We start from the raw sequence: 26209 nt of genomic DNA, 5'->3' as shown, positions 1-26209 counted from the left end.
AAAACACTTCTACAAAAGAGACGAGTTACTGTTGAGGACCACTTTACATACACCAAGGTCAGTGCCTGAACCCAAGTTTGATCACTTTACTTCATCTAAAATTGATGTCTTGCAATTACTTTGACAGGACCTTTAGATTGTCTACTTCAACTAAATGATATAAGTAGTTAGCACAAAGCATCAGAAAAATAAAATTGATGACAGTTTCGTTTAGAACAACATTATCAGTTAGGGTCAATGTTAGCCTTAATATTTAAAGTAAATTACAAATTAATGCATTTGGTAATATACATATGGTTAGGGTTAAAATTAAGTTTATAATCAAGTAATACATTTAGGGTTCAGGTAATAATGAAAATAAGATTATATAAATTAATTTTCTATGAATGCACTTATTCAAATTGGATTAATTATGGGGTTAGGTTTCACATACGATTCACTTAAGATTATTATTATTTTTAATTTAAGAAGGTGAAAAAATGGTTAAAGTTTTAGTTAGTATAACTTTTTTTAAATAATAAAGTAATTCAACTCAGGAATTTGTTAGACATAGTTTAAGGCTAAATTAACTTTCAAAACTTAATATATAAAGAGCCTCTTAAGTGTATTGCTGCATGTCAATGTCTGCTCAGTACTGCGTTTCTAGGAAAGGAAATTGCTGGTAAAGTTAGCAATGTAACAAGCATCACATATGTTAAAAATGGGTATTGCTTTAGAAACAAGGAAAAAGGTAAACAAAGCGTATTCTTACAGGATTAATACAGAGGCAGTCTGTATTACTGACGGTAAATGGATCATATTTGTCCGCAATGACAATTAGATCTGGCACAGGGTACAGTCGTAAGACGTAATCATACGCCCAATATACAGGGCTGACAAAAAGTGGAAGTGGGGTCAGATGTCCTTGTGATAGTATAGTCTTGACAAACTAGAAGAGAATGAAAATAAAACAAGTGAAGAACATTACATTTCCACCATGTGATTTAGTTTTATGTGATAATAAACCATTTGATGTACCTAATACACACATGCAGCTATTTACTTCTCCTTACTAATATAAATCTCCAGGTAAGCTTATATTCACAAAAGAAACAGCATTTCACACATTCACTAACACAACAGGCTAACTAAGCAAAGTATATATATTTATGTATGTATATAATACATTGGATTAATTTATTAGTGAAAGTGTTGTTAATTCATGAGTGGGTGTGGCTTTGTGTAGGGATGTTTGAATGGGTGAATAGGTGAATACGGGCGTAAAGTGAGTGGCTGAGTGTTTGTGATTGGGTCAGTCAGACCACCGCTACACACGGCCTTCACCTGTTGGCGCAACCCACCACGAACTCAGGTCCCAATTCCCCCCTTTTTTTTTATTTTTCTGATCCTGCAAGATTCTCACAGGAAGCAGCCTGGCCCATGCCCTTTAGTAGGACTCGAAAAAGATCGCAACAACCATCAGCAGCATATATTTTTTTAATGTTTGGCCCAAGGTCCACATCGGTGGGTGCAGACATAGCCTTGGGGAGGTGGCAATAACCGTCAGCACACTTATCACAATGTAGGCATACTATTCCACCATTTCATCATCTATCAGCATGAGTACAATAAACGTTTTTAAACTGTACTTAGTATCTCATTTTAGCAGTTTATTAAGAGCTACAAATGTTAAGTGTTACTATTATAGTGGATAAACTCAAAAATTATTGCTCCACAGCAGTGCAAATTTTAGAACATTCCGGTTATATGTACTTAAGAATCCTTAGCCATTAAAGTTTTGGTGGAGACTATAGACTACGGCTCCGTGTGTGCTGGTGAAACTATTTGCTGCTGTCTCGTCTATCTCACACACACTCTCAACTATATGCATTATGTTTTCCCATTCACATTAGCTCACTGATTAAATTCATAACACTCAAATTAATTTACCCAATCACGAACACTCAGCCACTTACTCTACGCTTGTATCCATTTATTCACCTATTAAACATATTAATACTCATTTTTATAGCATTATTGCTTTAGTATACTTCGAATTTCATTATGCAGCGCCAAAATGCCATTGCTACTCCACCTTTGTTCTTGACTGAATGTGGACATTAAGCATAGAATGGGAGGATTGGATAGGGATGTTTAAAAGTTACTTAGAAGCATTAAATGGTCAGAGGTTTAGTTTAGGGAGAAAGTGTTACTTTTTATTACTCTTGGCAAATAGGGCCAGCACTTATGTAAGTATTTGCCAATAGCTACACAACCCAATTATGAACCTACTGAGAATGTCTATGGAAAGTTGAAGAAAAGTCTTGACTAAAGATTTGATAAAGAAATACATTTGGTAATGAATAGGTATAAATTCTACACATATCCTCAAAATGAGAGTGAAACCATAGATGAATTGTTTCTAAGTAAAGATAGTTATCAACAAAATGTAAATTTGGAGCAATGGCTGAAGAATTAATTTGAGACCAATGTATATTTCATTGCAATAATAAAACAAATCCAAGAACGTTTATGGGCCGCAAAGAACCCATCATTAAAAGTGCCAAAGTTGTAGAGCATTCTGAGCAAAGAAATCTGGTAATATTACAGGGAAACCAAAACAATTCAATTAAACATGTTATCGATGTGGGAGCAATACTCATACTGCAAATTATTACAAATGTAATGCCATCAATAAAGACTACAGGAAGTGTGGCCGCAGAGGCCACTTTGCTGTAGTTTGTAAACAAGGGAGTAAAACTAAAATTGCTACAGTTGATGATAGAAGCAAAGAAAAGGTAGATGAAGATCACGTTCTTTGTATAGAAAGTAGCAACATTAACAATAGGAAGTGATCTATGCCTAAAACATCATTTTAAATCAATGGGAAAAAAGTTGATCTTATGGGAGATTGTGGTTCCATTTACTAATACTAAACACTTCTCCTACACCTTAAAATGTTAGAAATACAAATGATATTCTTGAAACTGGGAAATTCCAAAATACTGCAGGGAATAAAAAGTGAATTAGACAGGAAATAAAGGACAAACCTGGCACAAAATATGTCTATGGTGAAAATAGGATTTCTTGTTGAGAAACCTGCATTTATAACCAGCAAAAGTGTATAGTCTTTAGGTGATTCCTGTTACTTCATGAATAAATCATATGTAAAGAGGTTTAAGCCAGCACTCAGAAAACATCTTAAGGGAGTAATTGAAATAATGTGTTTAGCATAAAAAAAAACAGGAAACAAAGCCCAATGAATCAAAAGAAACAGGATGCAAAATACAGAGGAGGCAAATGAGCAGAGATGAAACAAGAATGAATCCGGTAGTTAATCTGTAACCATACTCGGACTGAAAAAGAACATCTGGTTTAAGTTTTGCATTTCTGGAAGGTGTGAACTGTTTTTGATATGACAGTTGATATTAATACAGTTATTAGAAAAGTGAAACTTAACTATTTCTTCCAGAATGTACCACAAAAAAGGCTAAAGATTACTACTATCAGCAGTCATTATGTGTTGGATAGTCAAACCTTGTTATTTTTAAATGACATATCACAGAAACATCTTAAAGAAATTGCAGAAGAAATGTATATCCACTATACCATTCTATGGATCGTAATTTTAAAACGAAAGTCAACCTTTGTACTTAAATGACTGAATGAGGTTGTGTTGACATTTTTTTTTTAAAGTCTATAAAAGGACAATGAGTAAAAGAGATCAGGATACTTTAAATCAACTAAAAATCAACTAAAAAACTAACAAGTGTCTGATCATTTGTGAAACAGATAAACCAATTGTTCTTCCTAGTTATACTACTTATGGTAAAGAAGCCAGAAGGCAATGAAATGATAGAGACGATTATAAATAAGGCATCTTAGACTATATATGTGCTACTAAGACTATTTCTATGGTCTAGAAAATGATACAGTACAAATCTGTTAAATGATGATGAATATAGATATCTTAGAATCCTGAACTCCACAATTCCTGTTTTGTATATCAAAACCTCAGGCACACAAAGAAGGAAAACATCATGCAGAAAGACCTATAATAGCAGGTATTGAATAGCTTTCAGAATACTTGTTTCTTCCTCGACTTCCATTTCAGAATGATCACTAACCAAAGAGATTCACTTTTTTAACAGATCACTGCCCTACAAAGCATTGCTTCCAAATGGTGTGCGCTATTTAAGAGGATGGAAACAGTATTCTCAATGAGGAAATCAGTAGCCTGGGTGTTACATATTTCAGACAAAGACGTCTCATTGTTTCAAACAAGTAAATGTTTTCTTTCATAGCCATCTCAGGCATGTAAGTCCTTCTCCTCAACTTCAGAAGAAACTGAGCTAGACAATAGAAATACTCAATATCACGGGAAAATTAAACAGTATTGTGGAGGGCACTTCTCTCCACATTGTGTGATTCAGTTTCTTTTTTAGTAGATTTTAACTTTCCGGCATAATAACATGATTACAGGCATGGTGCAACAAATATTGTTTACAATGTAAATTTTGCAATACCCATGGTATAAAAAAAATATGTTGCTGACTGCCCTTGACGTCCACACTTCATTAAAGATGTACAAACCAGACAAATGTGGGAAGAAGGTTGGTTCATCAACTTCCTAATCATCTTGAAATGTACTGATGACACTGGCTCAATGATTGGCAATCCATGAACAGTATAAACGGAAGGCCCTATCATATTTTACATCTTTCACATTATGCAACATCAAATTATACATCAGCAGAAAGCAAATGAGCCTGGAGGCTTTGTTCTAAGTACAGTTCAGGTTTCTCATTGAAGTAGGTAAGAGACTACATCCAGTAATTGCAACATGGTACTTTTCATCCTCCCCACTGACAAGCAAGCTGTCTTTAAGCTAACTTAAGAGTCCATGTTGTGAATTTCCAAACTTCGTTAGGCATATCTTTCACCTAGCCTACCAGTCCAATCCTAGGATCCAATGGCACTTCCTTATCATCTTGGAAAAGGAGGTCATAACTTTACACCAATGCATCTGAACGTCATGGTAGGACCAGGCCAAATGCGGAAAGGCAGCCTCTGGAGCCCCACACGTGACACAATTAGAATCCTCCCTGAGCCCACTACTCTGCATACTCTTAGGGATATGACAAACTCTGTGCAAGAACTTAAAAAGAATATCACAGAGTCTGCCACTTGGGGATAGCATGCCTGTTTGTATTACCAGTCTTCTTTAGTGACTTCAGTCAGTTGCCCCTTCGGTGGGACTGAAACCTGGGCCTCTTCCTGCATGGAGCTATATAGGAATATTATTAAACGCCTAGTCAATTTAGCAGCTTTCAACTGTATTATCCCCAGAATAAAGGGTGTTCAGAATGAAAAGGAAAAAAAGTCAGTCTTGCATGCCATTTGATTATCTGGTAGTGACAGGATCTAGCTGCAAATTCCTTACTTTATAATATTCCTCAGCCGCAAGCCTGGATCCGGAAACTTTTTCCCATTGCACGTCTGTGCGTCGGAAGAGGGCGTCATGTGACTCTGAAAAGGCGACGTCCACCAGATATGACGTCAGCGGAGTCCATATAACCCCCTCACTGATGTCAGTTTCTTCCAGGACTATTTTCTGCGCTAAAATGTGGAGCCACATAGAAACTGCCAACTGAAACAGTGTGCTAGCACAAAAGGCAACCCTGTGTCAAATAATCACCGAATTCTCAATTCAAGGTGTTGATTTCCATCACGAAATCAACTGAGACCAAAGAGGACTCAGTTTGCAGAGCAGGGAGGATCGGAGGGTTGTAAAGGAATCTGCTGCTAGATCCGGTCTATGTCAGATAAAGCATTACCAAAGTTAAGTGACTTGTTCATCTGATACAGACATCTAGCCGCAGATTCCTTACTTTAGAATTGGATACAAAAGCATAGTACCCAGAGGAGGGACTGCAAACTCAGACCTTCAAAAAAGTCTCTAAGCCAAAACCGTTCTAGAACAAGAGAAAAAGACCAGACAATCATAATAACAATTAGGGTAAGTACTAATATACTATACAACATCAAAACCTGTGGAAGGAACCACTGGTAAATAATACCATAAGATGTGAAAAATATGGGATACACTATCTGTGTTAGTATGGCAACTGTGTGTCAGAAGCGGCCTAACAACATTGAAAGTCGCTAACCAGAAGAAAACTGGCCTAGTACAAGATAAATAGACCGTGCATTCATAATAATACTTATGAGAAAAGACATTCTTTTAGCACAAGAGCTGTAAAAACACTACATTAATAAAAGGTCATAAAAAAAATGCTATTTGTACGGACACAGCATCACCCATGATCGTTATCATTAAAAATATGTTCTTAGAACCAAAACGATCTAAAATACCGGGCGCTCATAAGAATGTAGGTGAGCTCTAACATATTTTAAAATGTAAAAGTTGTGGGAGGAACTTCAAATGACTTATAAACATTCACAAATACGGAAGAAAGAAAATCCATTTTAATATGACCAATTAATGTTAGAGGCGAACTAACAAAATGAATAACAAGCTACTTGATCCCTTAATGAGATGTGAGCCCATACACAAACTCCCCATCAAAACTATGGAAGAGCCACAGCAATGGCATCATAAAGACAAAGAAAATATGGGGGTAAGAACACTACCCATGACTGTAGGATAGTATCACCAAATGATCTAGTGAAGATAATCTATTTGTTCTTATATGTATTTCAAAATTACATCTTCTACTCTGTAGGAACACTGAGCAGCATAACAAACCACTCAACAATACCTCTTACCATGTAAAGGTATATTCTACCAGACAGACACGATAAGGCACACATAGACTTTTCATCTCTTGAGAAACATACAGATGCCCTCTTTAAAAAGAAGTTGAAGGCAACAAAAGCCACCATTTGGCATATAAATAAATTATCCCCACCTGGAAAAGTAGCTAAAGAGGATAAAAACATCTTTGAGATAGTCCTAATATATATATTTGCTGACAGAGGAGTATAACAAACAAACTCCTATGTAGTAGCCAATAAAAAAATATATATATTTATTTACTTATTTAAAAAAACTGAATAAAACAGCAAGTATGAAAAAAGGGGCCTTGTTAGTGTGGCGGAAAACAAGGTGTAAATGACACAAAAATGGAAAATATTTAAGATACTGAAATAAAAAGAATCCATCTGATTTTGTACATTCTGATGATAACACTTCTCAAAGTGTGGATCCAACCTAGAACAACTAGAGTCAGGTAGACAATGAAAACAGATGTACCTAGATGAGGTATTAGCATATAACCCTTTCAAGCACAACGGATATAAATATCTTCAAAGAAAAGACGATGAAGTACCCCTAAAGAGGGTAAAACCATTCTGGAAAGAAGGAAGTCTTGAAAGCAAATGCCGAAGTGCACAACAACTCCTAAAGAGTCAATAATATAAATTATTCTATACAGTAGACAGAATAAAAACTACAGAGAGATACTTCTCAATTAAAGCCCATGATAAACTTATATACGCCAGGGAAAGAAAAGAATAATATTCAAAGAACATGCTTGAACAATGTTGACCCCAAACTACAGGAAAACCGTCAAACTGCGATGAAACTGTGATGCAGTATTAACCCTTAAGGACCAAAGAGGAAAAGTCCTTAAGTCCTTTCTAGCTTCTAAAGTATCCGATCTACCACAAGTAGGAAAACGGATATACTATTGTATCAAAGGTAAAAGCAGATTTACATTGCAGTTATTGTAGATCAACAGCTACCTTATTTGACATTACAATAAGGACTTACTAAACAGACACCTTTACTGCTGTATAATCCTTAAAAAGAAACCTCTTATAACAGAAATTAAACAATATACTGACACTCCAAAGGAGCTGATAATATTTCAACTTCCCTATAAGGGATACTAGTATAGTTCCATAATCTCACAAGTGAAAAAAAAGTAACCCCCTACCGAGGGAGCAACTCCGTACCCTCGAAAGAAGGTGTAAAAGTCAACTGTGCATATATATATATATATATATATATATATTTATTTTTTTCTTACTTGCATACCAGCAAATAATCAATTACTCCACTCAGAGTATGGTATATACCATAAAAGTAACATCTCTGAAGCACACGCTTTCCTTCAGAGTACAGTAAGCAAAATCACCTCAATCAGGTGTAGTAAAAAAGTGATACCCCTCTAAGAGGCTGTCATTGACAAACTTGAAGTGGAAGCTCATTACTTTACATCAAGTAATGGCAATAATGAAAGAAGCCTTGAACATTAGGCATGAAAAGCCCAATAGGGTTTCAGGACACTATTTATCCCCTTCTGTGCCCAGGACGTAATGGTTATGTCCTGAGGCACAGTGCTCCTGTGCCCAGGACGTAACCATTACGTCCTGGGCACAGAGCCCAGAGGGAGTGCTAGCAAGGCAGGGATGGAAGGGGAAGCCCTTCCCCTTCCACCCCCGACCCCCCACCCCCTCTCTGACGTCAGCACGCGATCTCGCGCTGACTGTCACAGGGCCTCCTCCCATCGCGCTGGAAGCTCAGCTTCCAGCGCGATCGGAAGAGGATCACGTGGGGGAGGCCCAGAGAGGCTTTAAAGGGAAGGAAAGGAATTTCGCCCACTAGACACCAGGGATTTGTTTTAGAAAATGAAACTGGCATGAGGGAGCGACCAGTTGGGCAAGGGTCGCTCCCAGGGGGGGCTTTTGTTTTTAAGGCCATTTCCTTTCGTGGGCACTAGGCATACCCACACAAGTGAGGTACCATTTTTATCGGGAGACTTGGGGGAACGCTGGGTGGAATGAAATTTGTGGCTCCTCTCAGATTCCAGAACTTTCTGTCACAGAAATGAGAGGAAAAAGTGTTTTTTTGGGTCAAATTTTGAGGTTTGCAAAGGATTCTGGGTAACAGAACCTGGTCAGAGCCCCACAAATCACCCCATCTTGGATTCCCCTAGGTGTCTAGTTTTCAACAATGCGCTGGTTTGCTAGGTTTCCCCAGGTGCCGACTGAGCTAGAGACCAAAATCCACAGGTAGGCACTTTGCAAAAAACACCTCTGTTTTCTGTGAAAAAATGTGATGTGTCCACGTTGTGTTTTGAGCCATTTCCTTTCGTGGGCGCTAGGCCTACCCACACAAGTGAGGTACCATTTTTATCGGGAGACTTGGGGGAACACAGAATAGCAAAACAAGTGTTATTGCCCCTTGTCTTTCTCTACATTTTTTCCTTCCCAATGTAAGGCAGTATGTAAAAAAGACGTCTATTTGAGAAATGCCCTGTAATTCACATGGTAGTATGGGCACCCCGGAATTCAGCGATGTGCAAATAACCACTGCTTCTCAACACCTTATCTTGTGGCCATTTTGGAAATACAAAGGTTTTCTTGATAACTATTTTTCACTTTTTATATTTCAGCAAATGAATTGCTGTATAGCCGGTATAGAATAAAATCCCATTGCAAGGTGCAGCTCATTTATTGGCTCTGGGTACCTAGAGTTCTTGATGAACCTATAAGCCCTATATATCCCCGCAACCAGAAGAGTCCAGCTGCCGTAACGGTATATTGCTTTAAAAAATCTGACAACGCAGGAAAAAGTTACAGAGTAAAACGTGGAGAAAAAGGATAAGTTACTTACCTGTAAATCCTAGTTCTCTTCCAGGGGTATCCTCATCAAAGTCATAAACATTGAATATTCCCGCCCCCGTGCGGGGACCCCGGAGCATATATAAAATACACACATATAAAGTATGAAATATGCACGAAAAATATATATATCATTTTTAGTAGACACATTTTCATACTAAACTCACATATACTTGTGTAAAACAGCAATGCAGACTATAATCATAAACAGGCTAAAATGCTTTATTTCTATGGAGTTTTTTTTTTTTTTTAAACATTCCTTTTCAAGATTACAATAAGAGAAAAAATATTTTCCCAAGCCCCCTAACTGGGCCTAGGGAAATAAGCAGTAGTAACATCAGAGAAAAAGAAGAAAAAACTACATTGAAAACAATGTAGCATTCTTAGCCAATAGGCTGCATGCAGGTTAACACAGGAGAACCATAAAAATCCTGTCACCGTGCCTTTAAGACCCTGAGCACCTCCAGTATCCCACCATGTCTCGGGGTGAAGGAGAGGTGACAGTTGGTTCACAGTTAGGTCAGTACTTTTTTACGGTGACAAGCTGAGTGGCAGATTTGAAAAATAGTAAGTCCTGCACTTCTAGGAGACGTGCGTCCGGGGAGGAGGGTGGGTTGTTTATGACTTTGATGAGGACACCCCCGGAAGAGAACTAGGATTTACAGGTAAGTAACTTATCCTTCTCTTCCAGGGGATCCTCATCAATAGTCAAACATTGAATAGATTAGCAAGCCCCTCCCTTAACTCTGCGGACTGTCTAATAGAAGTGCATGGATAGACATGTATCATGCAAACAAATTTCTCAGAGATGCTTGCCCAACTTGGGCATCTGCTCTGGCATCTGAGTCCAAACAGTAATGTCTAGTAAATGTATGTACAGACTTCCATGTAGCAGCCTTACAAATTTCAGAGATTGAAACATTATTAAGGAGGGCAGCCGTAGCCGCCTTTCCTCTTGTCGAATGCGCGTTAGGTCTAGCAAGTAGTTGTTTGTTAGCCAATTGATATGCAGTAACAATACATGAAACTATCCATCTAGATATGGTTCGTTTTGAGGCTGCCTCTCCTGTTCTCAAATGACCATACTTTACAAATAAATGGTTGGAATGTCTAATTAGTTTGGTTTTATCCAAGTAAAATTTTAGCACTCATTTCAAATCTAGGGAGTGCAAAGCTTTCTCCGCCGGAGTATCCGGATTGGGGAAAAAAGTTGGTAGTGAAATAGTCTGATTGATGTGAAATTCTGACACCACCTTCGGTAAGAATGATGGATGAGTTCGCAGAACCACTCTATTCTCGTGGAAGACTGTGTATGGTTCTTTGGAGGACAAAGCCTGAATTTCACTGACCCTCCTTGCGGAAGTAATGGCTACCAAAAAAGCCGTCTTCCACGTAAGGTGTTGCAAAGAGGCTTTGTGTATAGGTTCTAAAGGAGGGCCCATAAGTTTCGATAGCACTATGTTCAGCTCCAATGGAGGGGAGGGTTTCCGAATGGATGGAAAAACTTTTTTCAAACCTTCTAAGAAATCCTTGACTACTGGTCTTGTAAAAAAGGATTCCTGAGAAGGTGACTTAGGATAGGCTGTAATGGCAGATAAATGTACCTTAATAGATGACACTTGCAGACCTGATTTTGCCAAATGGAGTAGGTAAGACAGTATGACCTCCTCCTGAGCCAGTATAGGATTCTGACCTTGCTGACGACACCATATGTAGAACCTCTTCCACTTGAACGCGTGAGAACGCCGCGTGGAAGGTCGTCTGGACTCCTTCAAGATGTCCATGCATTCCTGCGAGAGCCCTAGGTGTCCATACTGCAGGAATTCAGGAGCCATGCCGTTAAGCTCAGAGAGGGAAGGTTGGGGTGAAGTATCCTGCCTCCCGATCTGCAAAGGAGATCCGGTCTGCACGGCAGCCTCCTGTGAGGTTGCTCCAATAGGTTGAGGAGATCTGTGTACCAGAACTGACGAGGCCATTGCGGAGCTACGAGAATCATTCTGGTGCTGGATCTGTAGAGTTTGTTGGGGCAGGGATCTCGTTCCTCCTTGTCTGTTCAAATAATACAGAAACGGCTGTGTTGTCCGTTTGCACTACGAGAGATTTCCCCTGAATCGATGGAGCAAAAGACTTGAGAGCCAGATGGACTGCTCTGAGCTCCAGCAGGTTGATGTGATACTCTCTTTCGTTGTCGGATCACAGGCCCTGAGCTTGAAGGGAACCTAGATGAGCTCCCCATCCCTGAAGCGACGCGTCCGTTACCAGAGTGTCGGATGGGATTACCTGGTGAAATGGAGCTCCTACTGACAGGTGAGGTCGGTGCATCCACCATTGCAACGATTGTCGTGCTCCTATCGGAAGTCGCACTCTGTCCTCCCAGCGGCCGGTTTATGACTATAGTCTGCACTGCTGTTTTACACACGTTTATGTGAGTTTAGAATGAAAATTTGTCTACTAAAAATTATATATATATTTTTCATGCATATTTCATACTTTATATGTGTGTATTTTATATATGCTCCGGGGTCCCCGCACGAGGGCGGGAATATTCAATGTTTATGACTATTGATGAGGATCCCCTGGAAGAAAATGGCTGTATTTTTCACCTCAATTTCAATATTTGTTTATTTCACCTGTTATTTTCTGTAGGGAACACTTGTAGGATCTACACAAATGACCCCTTGCTGAATTCAGAATTTTGTCTACTTTTCAGAAATGTTTAGTTTTCTGGGATCCTTGGGACCCATTTTTTTTTTTGTAAAAATGGGGTATGTCCCAGTAAAATGTCAAAATTGTATTGAAAAATTGGGTTTTCCAATTCAAGTCTGCCTGTTCCTGAAAGCTGGGAAGATGGTGATCTTGCCACCGCAAAACTTTTGTTGGTGCCATTTTCAGGGAAAAAACCACGAGCTGCCTTCTGCAGGCCTTTTTTCCCCATTTAAAAAAAAAAAAAAAAACCAAATGTTCACTGTATTTTGGCTAATTTCTTGGTGTCCTTCAGGGGAACGCACAAAGTCTGGGCACCTCTAGAATCCCTAGGATGTTGGAAAAAAAGGACGCAAATTTGGCGTGGGTAGCTTATGTGAACAAAATGTTATGAGGGCCTAAGCGTGAACTGCCCCAAATAGCCAAAAAAAGGGTCGGCACAGGAGGGGGGAAAAGGCCTGGCAGCGAAGTGGTTAACCCAATAACAAAGGAAAAAGAGCACCTGCCAAACAGGAACACCCACAGGTGCCACAAGTAGGTTGAACATATATGTAACTGAAAAAGCTTTACAGCCCTGCCCAAGTATGGCTCTTCTGTGGAATATGTAAGAACAAATGACACGTACTAAACAGTAAAGACGTTATGAACTAGCCAAAAGGTGGAGAGGCAGCAAGCTAATTTGCTACTCCACCCCTACTGTTGCGAAAAAGCCTTATAGATGACTCCACCTTTGCACCAAACAAATGGGCACCATCAAACGGCATGTCAAGCAATGTGGCTTGGTCTGGCTTTGAAAACCTGGAGGTACGTAACCAGGCACAGCAACATAGCGCAACTGAAGAAGCCATAGCTCGACCCAGAGAGTGAGTGGTAACCATGCCACAGCGAATCCTTAGTGTAGCTGCTTGCTGGCCGTCCTGAATCATAGCAGTAAGAGTGCTCCTGATTTCTTCCGGTAGTGTAGGTAAGATGCTTACTAATGAGTTCCATAAAGAATGAGAGAAAAGTCCAAGAACACAAGTGGTATTTACAGAGCATAGAGCAGAACTTCTGGAGGAAAACATATGCATGCCACAGACATCTAGACTCCTGGACTCTCTATCCAATGGGACATGTGGGAGAGGGTCCATGTCATTGGAAGCTAAAGCGGCCTGTGCCACCAACCTTCAATGAGTAGGATGTGTCATTAGACAAACTGGATCACCCGTGGCAGGTTGGTGCCTGTGAGATATAGCCTGGTAAACAGGGTCCCCTGTATCAGGGTTAGCGCAAGCCCCTACAAAAACATCATATAGGGCTTCGCTGTAAGGAAGCACTGGTTTAATCCCTGTTTGACTTAAATGGAGGACCTCAATTAGGGGATCGGAGGCTAATTCTACTGAAGGAAGATTCTGATCCAACACCAAGGCAACCCTCTTCAGCCTGTCTGCCAAACAGGAGCTTGCCTCCATAGCAAGTCTAAGTGGGTTCAAGTAGGCCTGAGGCTGGAGAAGAATACAAGCCACTAGCCGAAGCTAGGTCAATTAACCAGGTGTCCTCTCTATGAGGTTCCAACTCCTCTACCGCCTCTCCACCATTTCCTACAGCAGGACAAACCTGAGAGAACACTTGTGGAGGAGATCAGGGATAACAAGCATTAGTGGCTCCGTTTTTCATATCTACTGGTGTCGAGAAGGTGACTCCTCAATGTCGATTTTGATGTCAGATGGAGAGAAAGAGATCCAACTTTGATCAGTGCCGCCAGCAGAGTCGCCAGAGTAGGCTGAGCGAATACCAGCACAGAAGGTGGGAAACCCAAAGGGCTATGTACCAGCACTGTAATGGCTTTGTCAACTGATGCTGAGGGCCTAACTGAAGCTGAGGAAGGACCCGCCGGGCGTGGATACAGTCAAGGCACTTCGCACCTCCTTGAGACCCATAGGCACTTCAGACGGAGGTGAGTGACCAAAGACAGAGTGAAGGGAAGTGTAATATTAATACATCTGGTCAAGAGTTGCCCCATCTCCTGGAAAAGGAGAGAGACACAGGGTAGACTCCTACCTTGTCTCCTTGACCAAGGAATGGTGGGAGGTCGTATGTGGTAAAGTCGGCAACTTCTGTGACTTCAACCTCTTGCGGCAAGACTTACAGATGGACATCAATGGAGAATGGCATCCATGAGAATGACTCCTTGAACGGCCGCCAATCTGTGAAGGAGACCTTTTTCAAAGGGAAGACCGGGATGACTCTGACATCAGTGCCCTTAGAAGCTTTAGCTGATGCTCCCGCAGGGCATTCGGCCAAAGCTGCCTACAGAAGTTGCACTCTTTGACGTCATAGTGCTCGCCCAGGCACCACTTGCAAATCGAGTGGGGGTCCGCAGCAGGCATTTGTCATCCACAGGACCCACCGGGTTAAAACCCCAAAGACATATAAAAAGCTCACTGTTTCAGTACGATGAAAACATCAAAGTAGGACAAAAACGGCATGAACAACCATCTCTGGATCTACGTTGCAAGCACGGAAAGGAAGGAAATGACGTCAGTGAGGGGGTTATATGGACTGTTCTGATGTCATATCCGGTGGATGACATCATTACGAAGTCACACAACGCCCTCTTCCGATGAGCAGATGTGCTATGGGAAAAAATTTCTGCATCCAGGCTTGTGCTGGAGGAAGATTTTAAAGTAAGGAATCTGCAGCTAGATGTCTCTATCAGATATAAGAAGGCACACAGAGATGTATGGTTTTCTTTCACTGTGACTCTGAGAGTGATTAAGCTACAAACAGTGTGTAAATCTGCATACTTCGGCAAGTCAAGAGAGTGCCGTTGAGCCACCATTTTTTTCCTCATGCGTCATACTCAGACTTCGATAATAAGGCAGTGGGAACAGAGGGAAATAGTTAAGCCCAGTGTTGCTTTTACTTTCATCTTTCTCCATGATCAAGCAGAATTTACACCTCCCTCACTTGCCCCTTCCCATCTATTTTTCCCCAAATACAATTTCGAACAACAACAGGGCCCTTGGCCCAGGAATCACCGGAGCACAGAAAGGTACAAGAAAGGAGTAGTAGGTGGCAAAATAGAAATAAAACATGTTTGCATCTCCTGCCATCTTTACCCACTTTTATCGTCAGACCACTTTTGCTCTCATAATGTTGGAAAGAAAGGTACTTCTACAGTGAACGTCAGCACCTTGCTGTGTGCACTACAAGTCCATTGATTATTTCTGCAGACGTCTCCACAGGGACCTGTAAGTCACAGTATACAACTGTGAGAAAGAATGTTAAATAAACATGTAAGGATTTGCACAGTAGAACGACGCTCTAATAGGAGAGACTGAACACAGTGAAAAATAATCTTCTATTGGCATTATGTACATGTGGCCATAATTCCATTACACAAAAATATGATGCAGTTATTCCTGTTCTTACTGAATCACGATAACAGATATGTTTTTTTCTCAACAATGGTTACAATATTTATAAAAAATTTCGTCTTCCAGGTAGAGAGAGTCCCCAGCAGGTGTTCTCGCACACAGAACCACCTGTTTACCAAAGAGAGAAAGACTACAATACTGATTAATCAGCAAAGTAAAGCATTTAGTACACAATTTATGCAGGTGTCAGAGCACAATCTTCACTTACGTGGTTTGGAATGTCCAAGCTGGAACTTGGAAACCGCACACAATTTCTGCACATTTTGTTAACAATATCTTCACGAAAGAAAATCATCTCCTGAGTGCAATACTGGATTCTATGGAGACAAACGTCACAGATGTCACTAGCACTTCTCATAGCATAGAGAACCATAGGTTAAGGCAGTGGGCATGCACATAGGGGTTTCTGGTCACCATTGTAACATGACATCCCAAATGCTCTCCTAGATTATCATCAACGGATTGTAAAGTACCTAACAGTCAAGCAGGCTAGTAATCACTTTCAATGTCTCTGCTTCCTACTGACTGTGATCAGAAGTTATGCTCAGATATATACACTTCTTGTCAGATTCCTGTGGTCCTGTGTGCAGCCAGTAAGAAAGAGTGGCTGGTTAAGATCACTGTACAATTTGTGTGTGACACGGGCTGAAATACATGCAAAGGCAATCAAGCGTTTTCATTTCGATAAATATATTAATGAAGTGTCAAGTACACAAGTTATAGCAATGTGGTTGAAGAAAGATTTCTGGTCCAATTCACAAAAGGATAGCGACAAAATCGAACCTCTGGTTTTATTGCGTTACCTCACACATTAGGAGCACATTTTTTCCTTCCTTGGAATTCTGATGGATTTTCTATAATCCTCAAAATTTGTGCCAGTCACAGATTTCCTGAAGTACTCAATCTTTCAAGCATTTCACTAGACAGAATTCTAACAGGAGTGAATAGATGAATAAGAAAACGTGCTAGTAAACTTTAACTCGTTTCACTTTTGTCTAACCTCCCGCTTTTTCTCCACCCACCATAAATAGCCCCCTCCATATTTCCAACTTTAATTGCACACAAAAACTTTAATATTTGGGCACTATGACTGAACTGCAAGTTCAGGACGAGTGTTAATGGAGTGCAGATCAGAAATTAGTCTAGGTCTTCTAATTTTAGCCAGTAGAGCAGATCATAGTGAAAGTTTGGATGAGAGGTCCATCTTCCACATAATTGCTACATTCCTGTGACCATGCCAAAAATATGAGAACCCTTAGCCCTATCGTACAGCGGTAACCCAAGAGAAGTGGGATTTAAGGGCTGCGGATAGGAGAGAAGCTACGGACGGGATAAAAACAGTGGCACTGGTGGTAACTAGACAAACGTGGTCATGAAGGGCGTCCGTAGTGATTATCCTTCATTAAATTTATTTCGAAGAGTCACATGACTTCCTACACCCCATCCTCCCCCACCCCCATCGCCCCTCCAATATAAAAAACTATGCAACATACCGACAAGGATTTGTGGTGAACATGGAAAGAGGTACGCGCTGCCTGAACTCGTGAGTGATATTCTCTGCTATTGGTGGTCTACAAAAGAAAGTCAAATGTGCACGTAAATAACAGAAATTTTCTTCCTGGTCTGTGTCATCAATACTGTTAAACAGTGACTGGTCTTACCTTGGTAAGATGCAGCTGGGACCTGGATCTTCAGGACCAGGAATGAACACAAATCGACTACTGCAATTCAAAGGTAGCAGGTTATTTTAACATGTAAAATACAAACAGACAAAATGTTTGGATCAGGGACTTAAGAGGCTTGAATGGGCTTGTTAGTCTCCATATACATTATAGCCAGGGCTACTAGAATTATGTGATTGTCTAGCCGGCGCGATTTTCGTACAATTATTGATTTGCCTCAAAGATCCACCATCTGCCGCATAACTAGCAGATTTTAACAAAGAAAATTGTTTCTACCACAAACGGTTCAAAAGTTACTAAAAATGCAGCAACATGTGTTGCCACACAAGAAAAGACCCTTCACAAAGCTGGACTGGTCATCTTTTTGTTGCATATTGCTATATATGGGTATTAGAATGGTACTAATGAGGTGCAACCAGTGCCCAGACAGGGTTACCATGTTAAAAAATGCTGAAGTAATACTATTACAATCTGTGCTGCATTATGACACATAATTTGGCTTTTCTTGCAGCATAACTTTCTCAACCCTGCTGCATAATTTAACCCTCTCTTGCTGCACACTTCCAGTGGCTCTGATTATTATAGCATACAGTAGTTCACAGTAACATACAAATAAAACCTGCCTTTAGATGCTGTTGAATTATAACTGCAATGCAGCCTGTATGCTGCCACTCATGTTCATGCAGTAGTGCACACAAGGGAGTACAGCGTGGAGTATCAAATAGGTTATGTTTCAGCTCTATTAATCATAATGCTTAGTGCTGGATAAGACAATTACTTCTAGGTGCTGCGCATTTGAAGGGGCGCCTACTAGCAGTATCTCTGGTATAGCTAGATGCATTTTTGTGTATTAGTGACATATTCAGTGGCTGATGGTGAATATATGATTGCTTTATTATGAAAGGCACGTGTTTCTACTCTCATCCATCACATGGATCTCCTTTCCATGGTACTGATGTAAATGTAAGAGAAAGAACAAGATGACAGACCCCACAAAAATACAGCACCACCTCAGGAAGAAAACATAGGTGTTAACTAAGAACTACATTGTTTTTTGCTGTTATAAAGTGATTCAGCGTTTCAAAAAAAAAAAAGTATGAATCTCACCTAAATTCCCCTATTTCTTACTGTATACATAATATGAGGTAAGAATGTAGTCGTTAAAGGTAGGAATAGTCCAGAGAAGGAGCAATAGGGATGAATGGAGCATAAATATGGGTCCCCCCAATATCAAGCTACAGCCCCCAAGTGGAAGCAGGTACGGAAACGGGATGAAAGAGATTTTACAGATGTACAGAATCAAACGCGCGGATTACAGGAGAGAGACACAATTTTCTCTAAGTGATCGGTACGTGAATTTATGCCAATTATGTTTTATACTAAGAAAAAAGTGGTTAAATACATATAAAAAATATATAATTATTTATTGTTAAAAAAATATATTGGGCTCTCTGAATAGTGCTGTATCAAATTTCCTTTACATTTATTTGGGTGTCCGTATAGTACTACGCTGGCTCTGAGGAACAATGAAACACTGAATGAAGAGTGCGCGAGATTACAATCTCATGCTTGTTATGTGAGTAGGAGGGCAATTGATTAACACGTCAGTAACAGTTTACCACAGTTGATTTTTTTTTTTTGGGGGGGGGGGAGAGGGGTGCATGTAGTTCAAGGGACGGCAAGCAGTTTGCTTTAAGGCAAAGGAGTTACAACAGAACTTTAGATGCGGTGTGGGGCACAAAGCTCAGTCTTGAGGCTAGCATGGCACAAGTTCGCGAACACTGAAAACCGAAAAGCTGAATTTGCGTTTAGGTAAGCCTTCACAGACTTTCTGCATTGCAAGCAGGAAGGCCTGCGTCCGATTTAAAAGAGGTTTAAGTTGCGTGTTCTTGGTGTAAACTGAGAAATCTTGTTTCTGGAGTTTCCCCCTTTATTTTAAACTAGTGCCTCGTGCCACCTTCTCAAAAGGACTGTCATTGACTTGGGGGGGGAATTAAAATGCAATTATAACAGTGATCCGACATTAACACATTGCCAGAAAAAATGGTCAGCACGTGATTTTGATTCTTTGTCAAATACTGTCCCGCCCACCATCCGGCTTACTAGCAGTGCTATCGGAAATCCATAACAAAAAGTCTTTACACAGAACCCAACATCTTGTCAACAGTTGTTTATAGCACGGTGGTCCTAACTCTTTGAATAAAAGCCTGCTGCCATTGGCTTCGTGGAGCCAAGATCTGGAGGGACAAAAACGTGTTGCACTCAGCCCATTCAGATGTACATACAGATTCTGCTTTTCTGGAGACAACGGATCACTGACGTGGAAGCTTTCCAAATCTGTTTCTTATCCGCATATGAGGCAGATTATTACATACAGTGCTTATATATTTCAGTTCTAGGCAGCATTGTAAATTGAAAGCGCCTATGCAAAACTAATTTCATTGCACATCACTGACATCAGTATGTACATTGAACTGGTATCCTGCCGAAAGGAGCAGTTGTCCATACACCACAATCTCCTCTGAGCCCCTTTCGTTATACACCCTTAAGAAAAAGAAGAAAGGTTGGTGCCATTTCTACATGCTTCTGAGGGTCTCTTAATACACACCAGATCCTTGGGCAAGCGGGATGCTGACTGCAGGGCCCAGAGTGTCTCTCAACAATGTGAGAGACCAGGAGTATAGGTGGACGGGCTCGACAGGAGCTCACGCATCCCAGTCTGACAAAACTGCCCCATAACAAGATGGTGGTACATATTCCCTATAAGGAGACAATACAGGATTTTTATTTTGTAGGTGGAGGTAGGAGCCAACAGTAAATTAAACGAAGACCCTGACAGCTGGAGGAACACATGGGACGAGGGGTTAGGGCAAAAGAGTCACTGAGTGACAGAAGGCACCAGGTATTCCTTAAGTTACGCATGACTCTAGCTTGAGTCCATCTTCTTCAACATGCACTCATAGTCCAGGGGAACAGCGCATCAGGAGAAAGAGGAAAGGATACAGTAGACGTCCCTACAAAACATAAATTTGTGAATGTCATAACCAATCGTAACTAGATTTCAAATTTGAGGATTTCAAGCATGTGAGACAACCTAAACTTCACTCTACTTGTTTGTGGCATACTCAGAACAGATTGTATCCTGACTCTCTCCACCACATCAGGTACTACAAGCACTGACAAAGCCAATAGATCTAACCTTTGAATGATATTACCCAACGTTTTGGCTTTGCCAATACTATTTATGTTTGGACCGGAAAGTCCTTTGCATGTTGATAGATGTTCACCCCTGGCGTTAGTGCCCCAAATGTAATGCTGTCTGGACCACTAATGCTGATTTTTCTTGCCATAGGCAAACACAGATCATGTGCAGGCGCCATGACATAAGCCTGTCTCAAGGATTGCAATCATGCTGCAACAGGAGGGGTGCCCAATTCGCTACCTGCATAATGGTGAAAGACTACTGCCTTTACCAGGCACTAATCACTGGTGGCAGCATGCTGTATAGTTATCAGTAGGAGTGGACAGGTCCGTTTTACCTGTGTCATGTAACTGACCCTTCACCTACATTGGTTTGCTGTATAGTGCTGTAAAGTGCATGCGGGGTATCCATGTGCTAGGTATATGTGTGCCTGTGAATTGTACAATAAAGGGATAATGCACTACTGTGCAGTGTGTGTGTATATTGTTTGCATATACTGGGTGTATGTGTGCTTGCAAATGGTACAGGTCATAGAGGTTGTAGTGCTGTGCAGTGGGTGTATATATTACTTACTGGCAGTTGCCAGTAGGTAGTTATGTTTAGGACCATGTTTCCTTAGAATTTTTTTTGACTTGCCTATATCTTTGGCACCATTTTACGAATCTTCACAAAATTTTCCAAAAAAAGTGTGCCGGTGATTCATGTTGCGCACAAAGGGTTTTGGGGTGATCTGTCAAGCGGAGGTGAGAAAAAGGGGCAGGTAAAAGAAAAACGAGCATTTCCCATGATAATTCCCATAGGAGTTTTGAACCCGACTACAGCCCAAATCGCTGGATGGAATTATACCATATTTGGCAGCAAGGCTGCTTTCAATACGTAGTTGTGCTTCTTATTTGCTATTTGGTGTAAAACCGTTCAGTAGTTGTTGAGAAATTAAAAGAAATCTAAATTTGTATATCCATGGCCGTGCCAACTACAAGAAGCTTGTGCAGAGCTTTGAATGGCCGCCAACACTTCAACCAGGAAGTGTTGGCACCCATCTTGGGGCTTGGCTTCAGCCGGGTCCCACAAAAAAAGTAAACAAATAGGACAAGGGGCCAGGGTAGAATCACCCTGAACCCTGAGCTCTGGTGCTGGGGTCCCAGAGGGTCCCCACTGGCGCTAAAAACACTTTAAAAAAAATTGCAGCAAATTCGCAACTATGTTGTGAATTTGCGGGAAAAGAAAAAAAAAAAAAACACACGTGGGCTGCCGCACTTGGTTTTAAGAAGCCCCAGGTCTCAGAGGCATGTATAATTTAAGGAGGGGCTAGGGCAGTTTTATTCCCCAGAGACCGCCAAATCCCTGGGACTACACATTTTATGTGTGTGTGTGTGGGGGGGGGGATGCAGTAGCCCCCACCCCTGGGGACCACCACCTCCCCCGAGGTAAACAATCAGTTATATGCAGCAACCTCTCCTCCCACTACTCCCTCCTCCCCAGCGCATCCCTGGGGATCGCCACCTCCCCCGGATGACAATAAAATAATGAGGGGGGTTCCTTGCAGACTTCCAGCACAGGGACCACCGGACAATACATGATGGAGGGGGCCTACGTGGACCCCTCTTGGAGCTAATGATGGCCCTGGGGACCGCCAGAGCTGGCTCCTACTATGTCCCAGGGTTCCCACCCCAAAGACACAGCTGTTTGCTCCCACTTGGTGGAAGCTGTCAAAGCTCCCACCAAGTGAGAGCAAACACTACACAAAATTGGTTACTTACCTGTAATTATGGTTCTCCAGTATTGGTATATTTCATAGATTCACATGCTTGAATCATCCCAGTCGTCGAGGTGGGAGTCCCACGGTAACCTTAAATATACTACTCTAGGCCTCAATGGTATAGACAGCCACTGTTATAGCCTATCCGTGTTCTTTTATAAAACAAAAAAGAACCATATCTGAACTACAACCAATCAGTTGACAGCACCCTCCAGAACACTCCCAACAGAGGCTGTTTCCCTCACATTTTCTAGTACGAGTGTGAAGTATATAGTCTTAGAATTGAGGAGAGCCTCTGAGGGGAGGAGGGTGGGTCACATGTGAATCTATGAAAGATACCAATACTGGAGAACCATAGTTACAGGTAAGTAACCAATTTTCTTCTCCAGTATTGGATCTTTCATAGATTCACATGCTTGAATTGGAATAGCGAGCAGTGATTTTGTTTATTTTAACAATATCATCAATAATAATAGGAACGATGCTACATTCAGTTAATATTAGAAAGGAATGTATGTACTGAGAATGATAATAATAATAATAACAAGAATAGCAATAATAATATTAGGCAAGTATTGCTAACACACCTATCAAGTGGAAGGTGGGACAATCAGAGAGGCTCAACTTAATGGAATGGATATCTTGGCTCTGCTTGTCCAACGCCTGTATCCATTTTGTTCGTCTCATCCAGGCAGTAGAGCTGTGTAACTGTATGTTGATTGGACCATGTTGCTGCCCGGCAAATAACCTGTAGGGGTACTCCAGCAAACAGAGCTGCGGATGTGGCTACCGCTCTGGTAGAGTGGGCTTTAACCCTACTGCATAAAGGCTTTCCTGCCTGAGCATGACAAAATTGTATAGTCAGTCCGATCCCTCTAGCAATGGTTTGCTTAGATTCCACATAGCCTTTCCTTGCATCTCCATATGGTGCAAACAGCTGGTCTGATTTTCGTATGTCATGCGTTTTTTGATGATAAAACTTTAAACATCTAGCGAATGCAGCGCTGTTTTCGCTTCTGTTTGCAGATTAGGAAAAAACGTTCTTAAAATCACCGGCTCATTTGGATGGAAATTTGATGGTACTTTCTGGTATATACTTAGGGTTTGTTCGAAGTATAACATAATTTGGAGTGAACTGGAGAAAAGCATCCTCAATGGTGAAGGCTTGTATCTCATGCACCCTTTTTGCTGATGTGAGATCTAGTATAAGTGATGTCTTCAAAGAAAGGAATTTTAATTCTGACCTGTGAATTGGTTCAAAAGGTGGCTTCATGAGTTGTCCTAACACTATATTAAACAACCATAATGGTGGAGGTTTACGTACCAGAGGAAACACTCTAAAAAGGCCCTTGAGGAACTGTTTTATAATCCTGGAAGAGTATAGCGAGGGGCCCTGCTGAGAGCACCGGAATCTTGAAATTGTCGCCACGTGTACTCTTATTGATGAATAAGAAAGTCGGGATTTTGCCAAATATAATAAATAAGGAAGTATTTGCTCCGGAGGCGACGTCATACAATAGATTCCCTCAGAAACACACCACAAGCAGAAGCACTTCCATTTAAGCTTCTAGGTCTTATTGGTAGTTTCGGCCCTGGCTTTTGCGAATATTTCTCTACATTCCGGTGGAATGTTTAAGGTGGAAAACTCATTGAATTCAGGAGCCAGGCCGATAAGTGTAGAGACGAAGGATTCGGATGTCTGACCTGGCCCTGGATCATGGTCAGCATGGCTGATGTCTTTCTGATTTGAACATGTGGTTGTTCCGAGTAGAGAAGGAGTTCTGTGAACCAGAACCGTCTGTGCCATTTGGGTGCCATTAGGAGACAGCATTCCTCGGTATTCATCTTGCTGATCACCCTGGGAATCAGTGGAATCGGGGGAAAAGCGTAGGCAGAGATTCCTGACCATCTAATCAAAAAAGCATTTCCCCACACCCCTATTTGGGGATGCCAGCTCGCGTAATACAGGCATTTCTTGTTCTCGCATGTGGCAAAAAGGTCTAGATTCGGCTTGCCCCATTTTTGGAAAAGCTGGTCGAGCTCCCACTCGTGATACAGGATGATTGTTCTGCTCAATGAGTCTGCCAGGAGGTTCGATTATCCCGGCACATGTTCTGCTTTCAGAGAAATTTGATTCTCTATGGCCTACTTCCATAGGCTCTGGGCTTGATGTGAGAGCCCCATCGATTTCGTGCCTCCCTGTTTGTTCAGGTAGAACATACTTGCGATGTTGTCCGTTCTTATGAGGACTGTTGCGTTTTGGATTTTTGGTAAGAAAGCCTTTAATGCCAGATCGATTGCTTTGAGCTCCAGTTGTTTTATGTGAAGCTTTTTGTCCTTTTGTGTCCAGTTGCCACTTATTTGTAGATCCTGAAGGTGGGCGCCTCAAACCTTCGAGTGACGCATCTGTCAATATTATGTAGTTCGGCACTTGTAGCAGAAATAAAAGGCCCTTGGACAAATTTGACTGTTGTTTTCCACCAAGACATGGCAGTGTTTTTTCCTGATGTGATCTGAATTTGATTGTCGAAGGAGCCATTCACCTGGAGCCACTGAGTCTAGTTACTCCTGTCGAGGTCACATGTGTAGCCGGCAATTTGAAATCGGTGGAATACATGGAGAAATCATTCCCATGAAAGAGTAGTAGATTTGAACTGAAACAACCTTTTTGCTGATAGCTTGTGAGCTGTTCTGCAAATTTTTCGCTGTCCCTCTTGAGACGGAAATGCTTTTCTTTGGGTAGTATCCAGTAGTGTTCCTAGGAAATTCAGCCACTTTGAGAGATGGAAATGAGATTTGGGATAGTTGACGGTAAGGCCCAGAGTTTTGAGCAACTGTAGGCAATTGGATGTGTGTTGCACCACCTGATGTCTCATGGATGCCTTTATGAGCCAGTAGTGGCAAGATCTGTATTCCTAGTTGTCGTAGATGAGCTGCTACTGGGGCCAGCACCTTGGTAAAAATCCTGGGGGCTGGTTTTAGTCCGAATAGTAGGACCCAAAACTGTAGATGCATACCAGCCACCTTGAACCTGAGAAATTTCGGATGATTTCGATGTATTGGGATAGGGTAATACGCATCCCGGAGGTCTAGAGATGTCATGTGATCTCCTGTGTTGAAGAGGCGTAGAATGTCCTGAAGCTTTACCATACGAAATGTTTGTTTCTTCAGGAACTTGTTTAAGGCCCGCAGATCCAGTATGGGACGCCAATCCCCCGAAGGTTTTTTCACTAGAAAAAAGTGGGAATAGAATCCCCGGTCCCTCTGCAGAGCTGGGACGACCTCTATTGCTCCTTTGTGTATCATAGAAGATACTTTCCTGAAGAGTTGCCTTAAGCGTGGAGGTGGTGGTCCTGATGGGGGAGTATTTGAAGGCTTCTGGAGAAATTCTAGAGTATGCCCCCTGGATACTATATTTAGTACCCACCTGTCTGATGTTATTCTTGACCACTGAAGGCCTCCAATGTTTGATACACAAGTGAGGTTGGTAGCTGGTATGAATGTACGGTCATTGTTTTCTACCAGTGTCTCTGCCACGGGTTGAGGATCTTCCTCTTAAGGGATGCCTGTAGGCAGCTGTAGGTGGTAACCTGTATTGCTGTTGTTGCTGTCCGTACTGCTGCCGAAAGCCTGTTTGGGCAGTTTGATACTGTTGTCTGTATGGTTGGTATCTGCCATGAAAGGAATATGTTCCTCTGCCTCTAGGCCCTCGAAAGGGCTATCTTTTGTACTGCATTGTACACAGAGATCGGACTGTGTCTGTGTCCGCCTTGATAGATTGCAAAGTCCACCTACATGCTTCTCGAAGAGGCAT

The 26209-nt window shown here is 41.3% G+C and overlaps 1 protein-coding gene across 1 annotated transcript in view; it reads right to left on the bottom strand.

The window, feature by feature from the left end:
* The window catches only part of POLE2 (DNA polymerase epsilon 2, accessory subunit), a 314242-nt gene that overhangs the window by 75069 nt on the left and 212964 nt on the right, over nucleotides 1–26209 (bottom strand). Inside the window, exons 14-17 of the mRNA XM_069208700.1 lie at nucleotides 17414–17473; nucleotides 17246–17323; nucleotides 15961–16069; nucleotides 752–928 (exon numbers count right to left, since the gene is read on the bottom strand). Coding sequence (XP_069064801.1) covers nucleotides 752–928; nucleotides 15961–16069; nucleotides 17246–17323; nucleotides 17414–17473 — 424 coding nt within the window. The remainder of the gene's footprint in view (nucleotides 1–751; nucleotides 929–15960; nucleotides 16070–17245; nucleotides 17324–17413; nucleotides 17474–26209) is intronic.

Source organism: Pleurodeles waltl, chromosome 9 (genome assembly GCF_031143425.1).
Source record: "Pleurodeles waltl isolate 20211129_DDA chromosome 9, aPleWal1.hap1.20221129, whole genome shotgun sequence".
In the NCBI taxonomy this organism is placed as follows: Eukaryota; Metazoa; Chordata; class Amphibia; order Caudata; family Salamandridae; genus Pleurodeles; species Pleurodeles waltl.
This window is presented reverse-complemented; position numbering and strand designations above follow the sequence as displayed.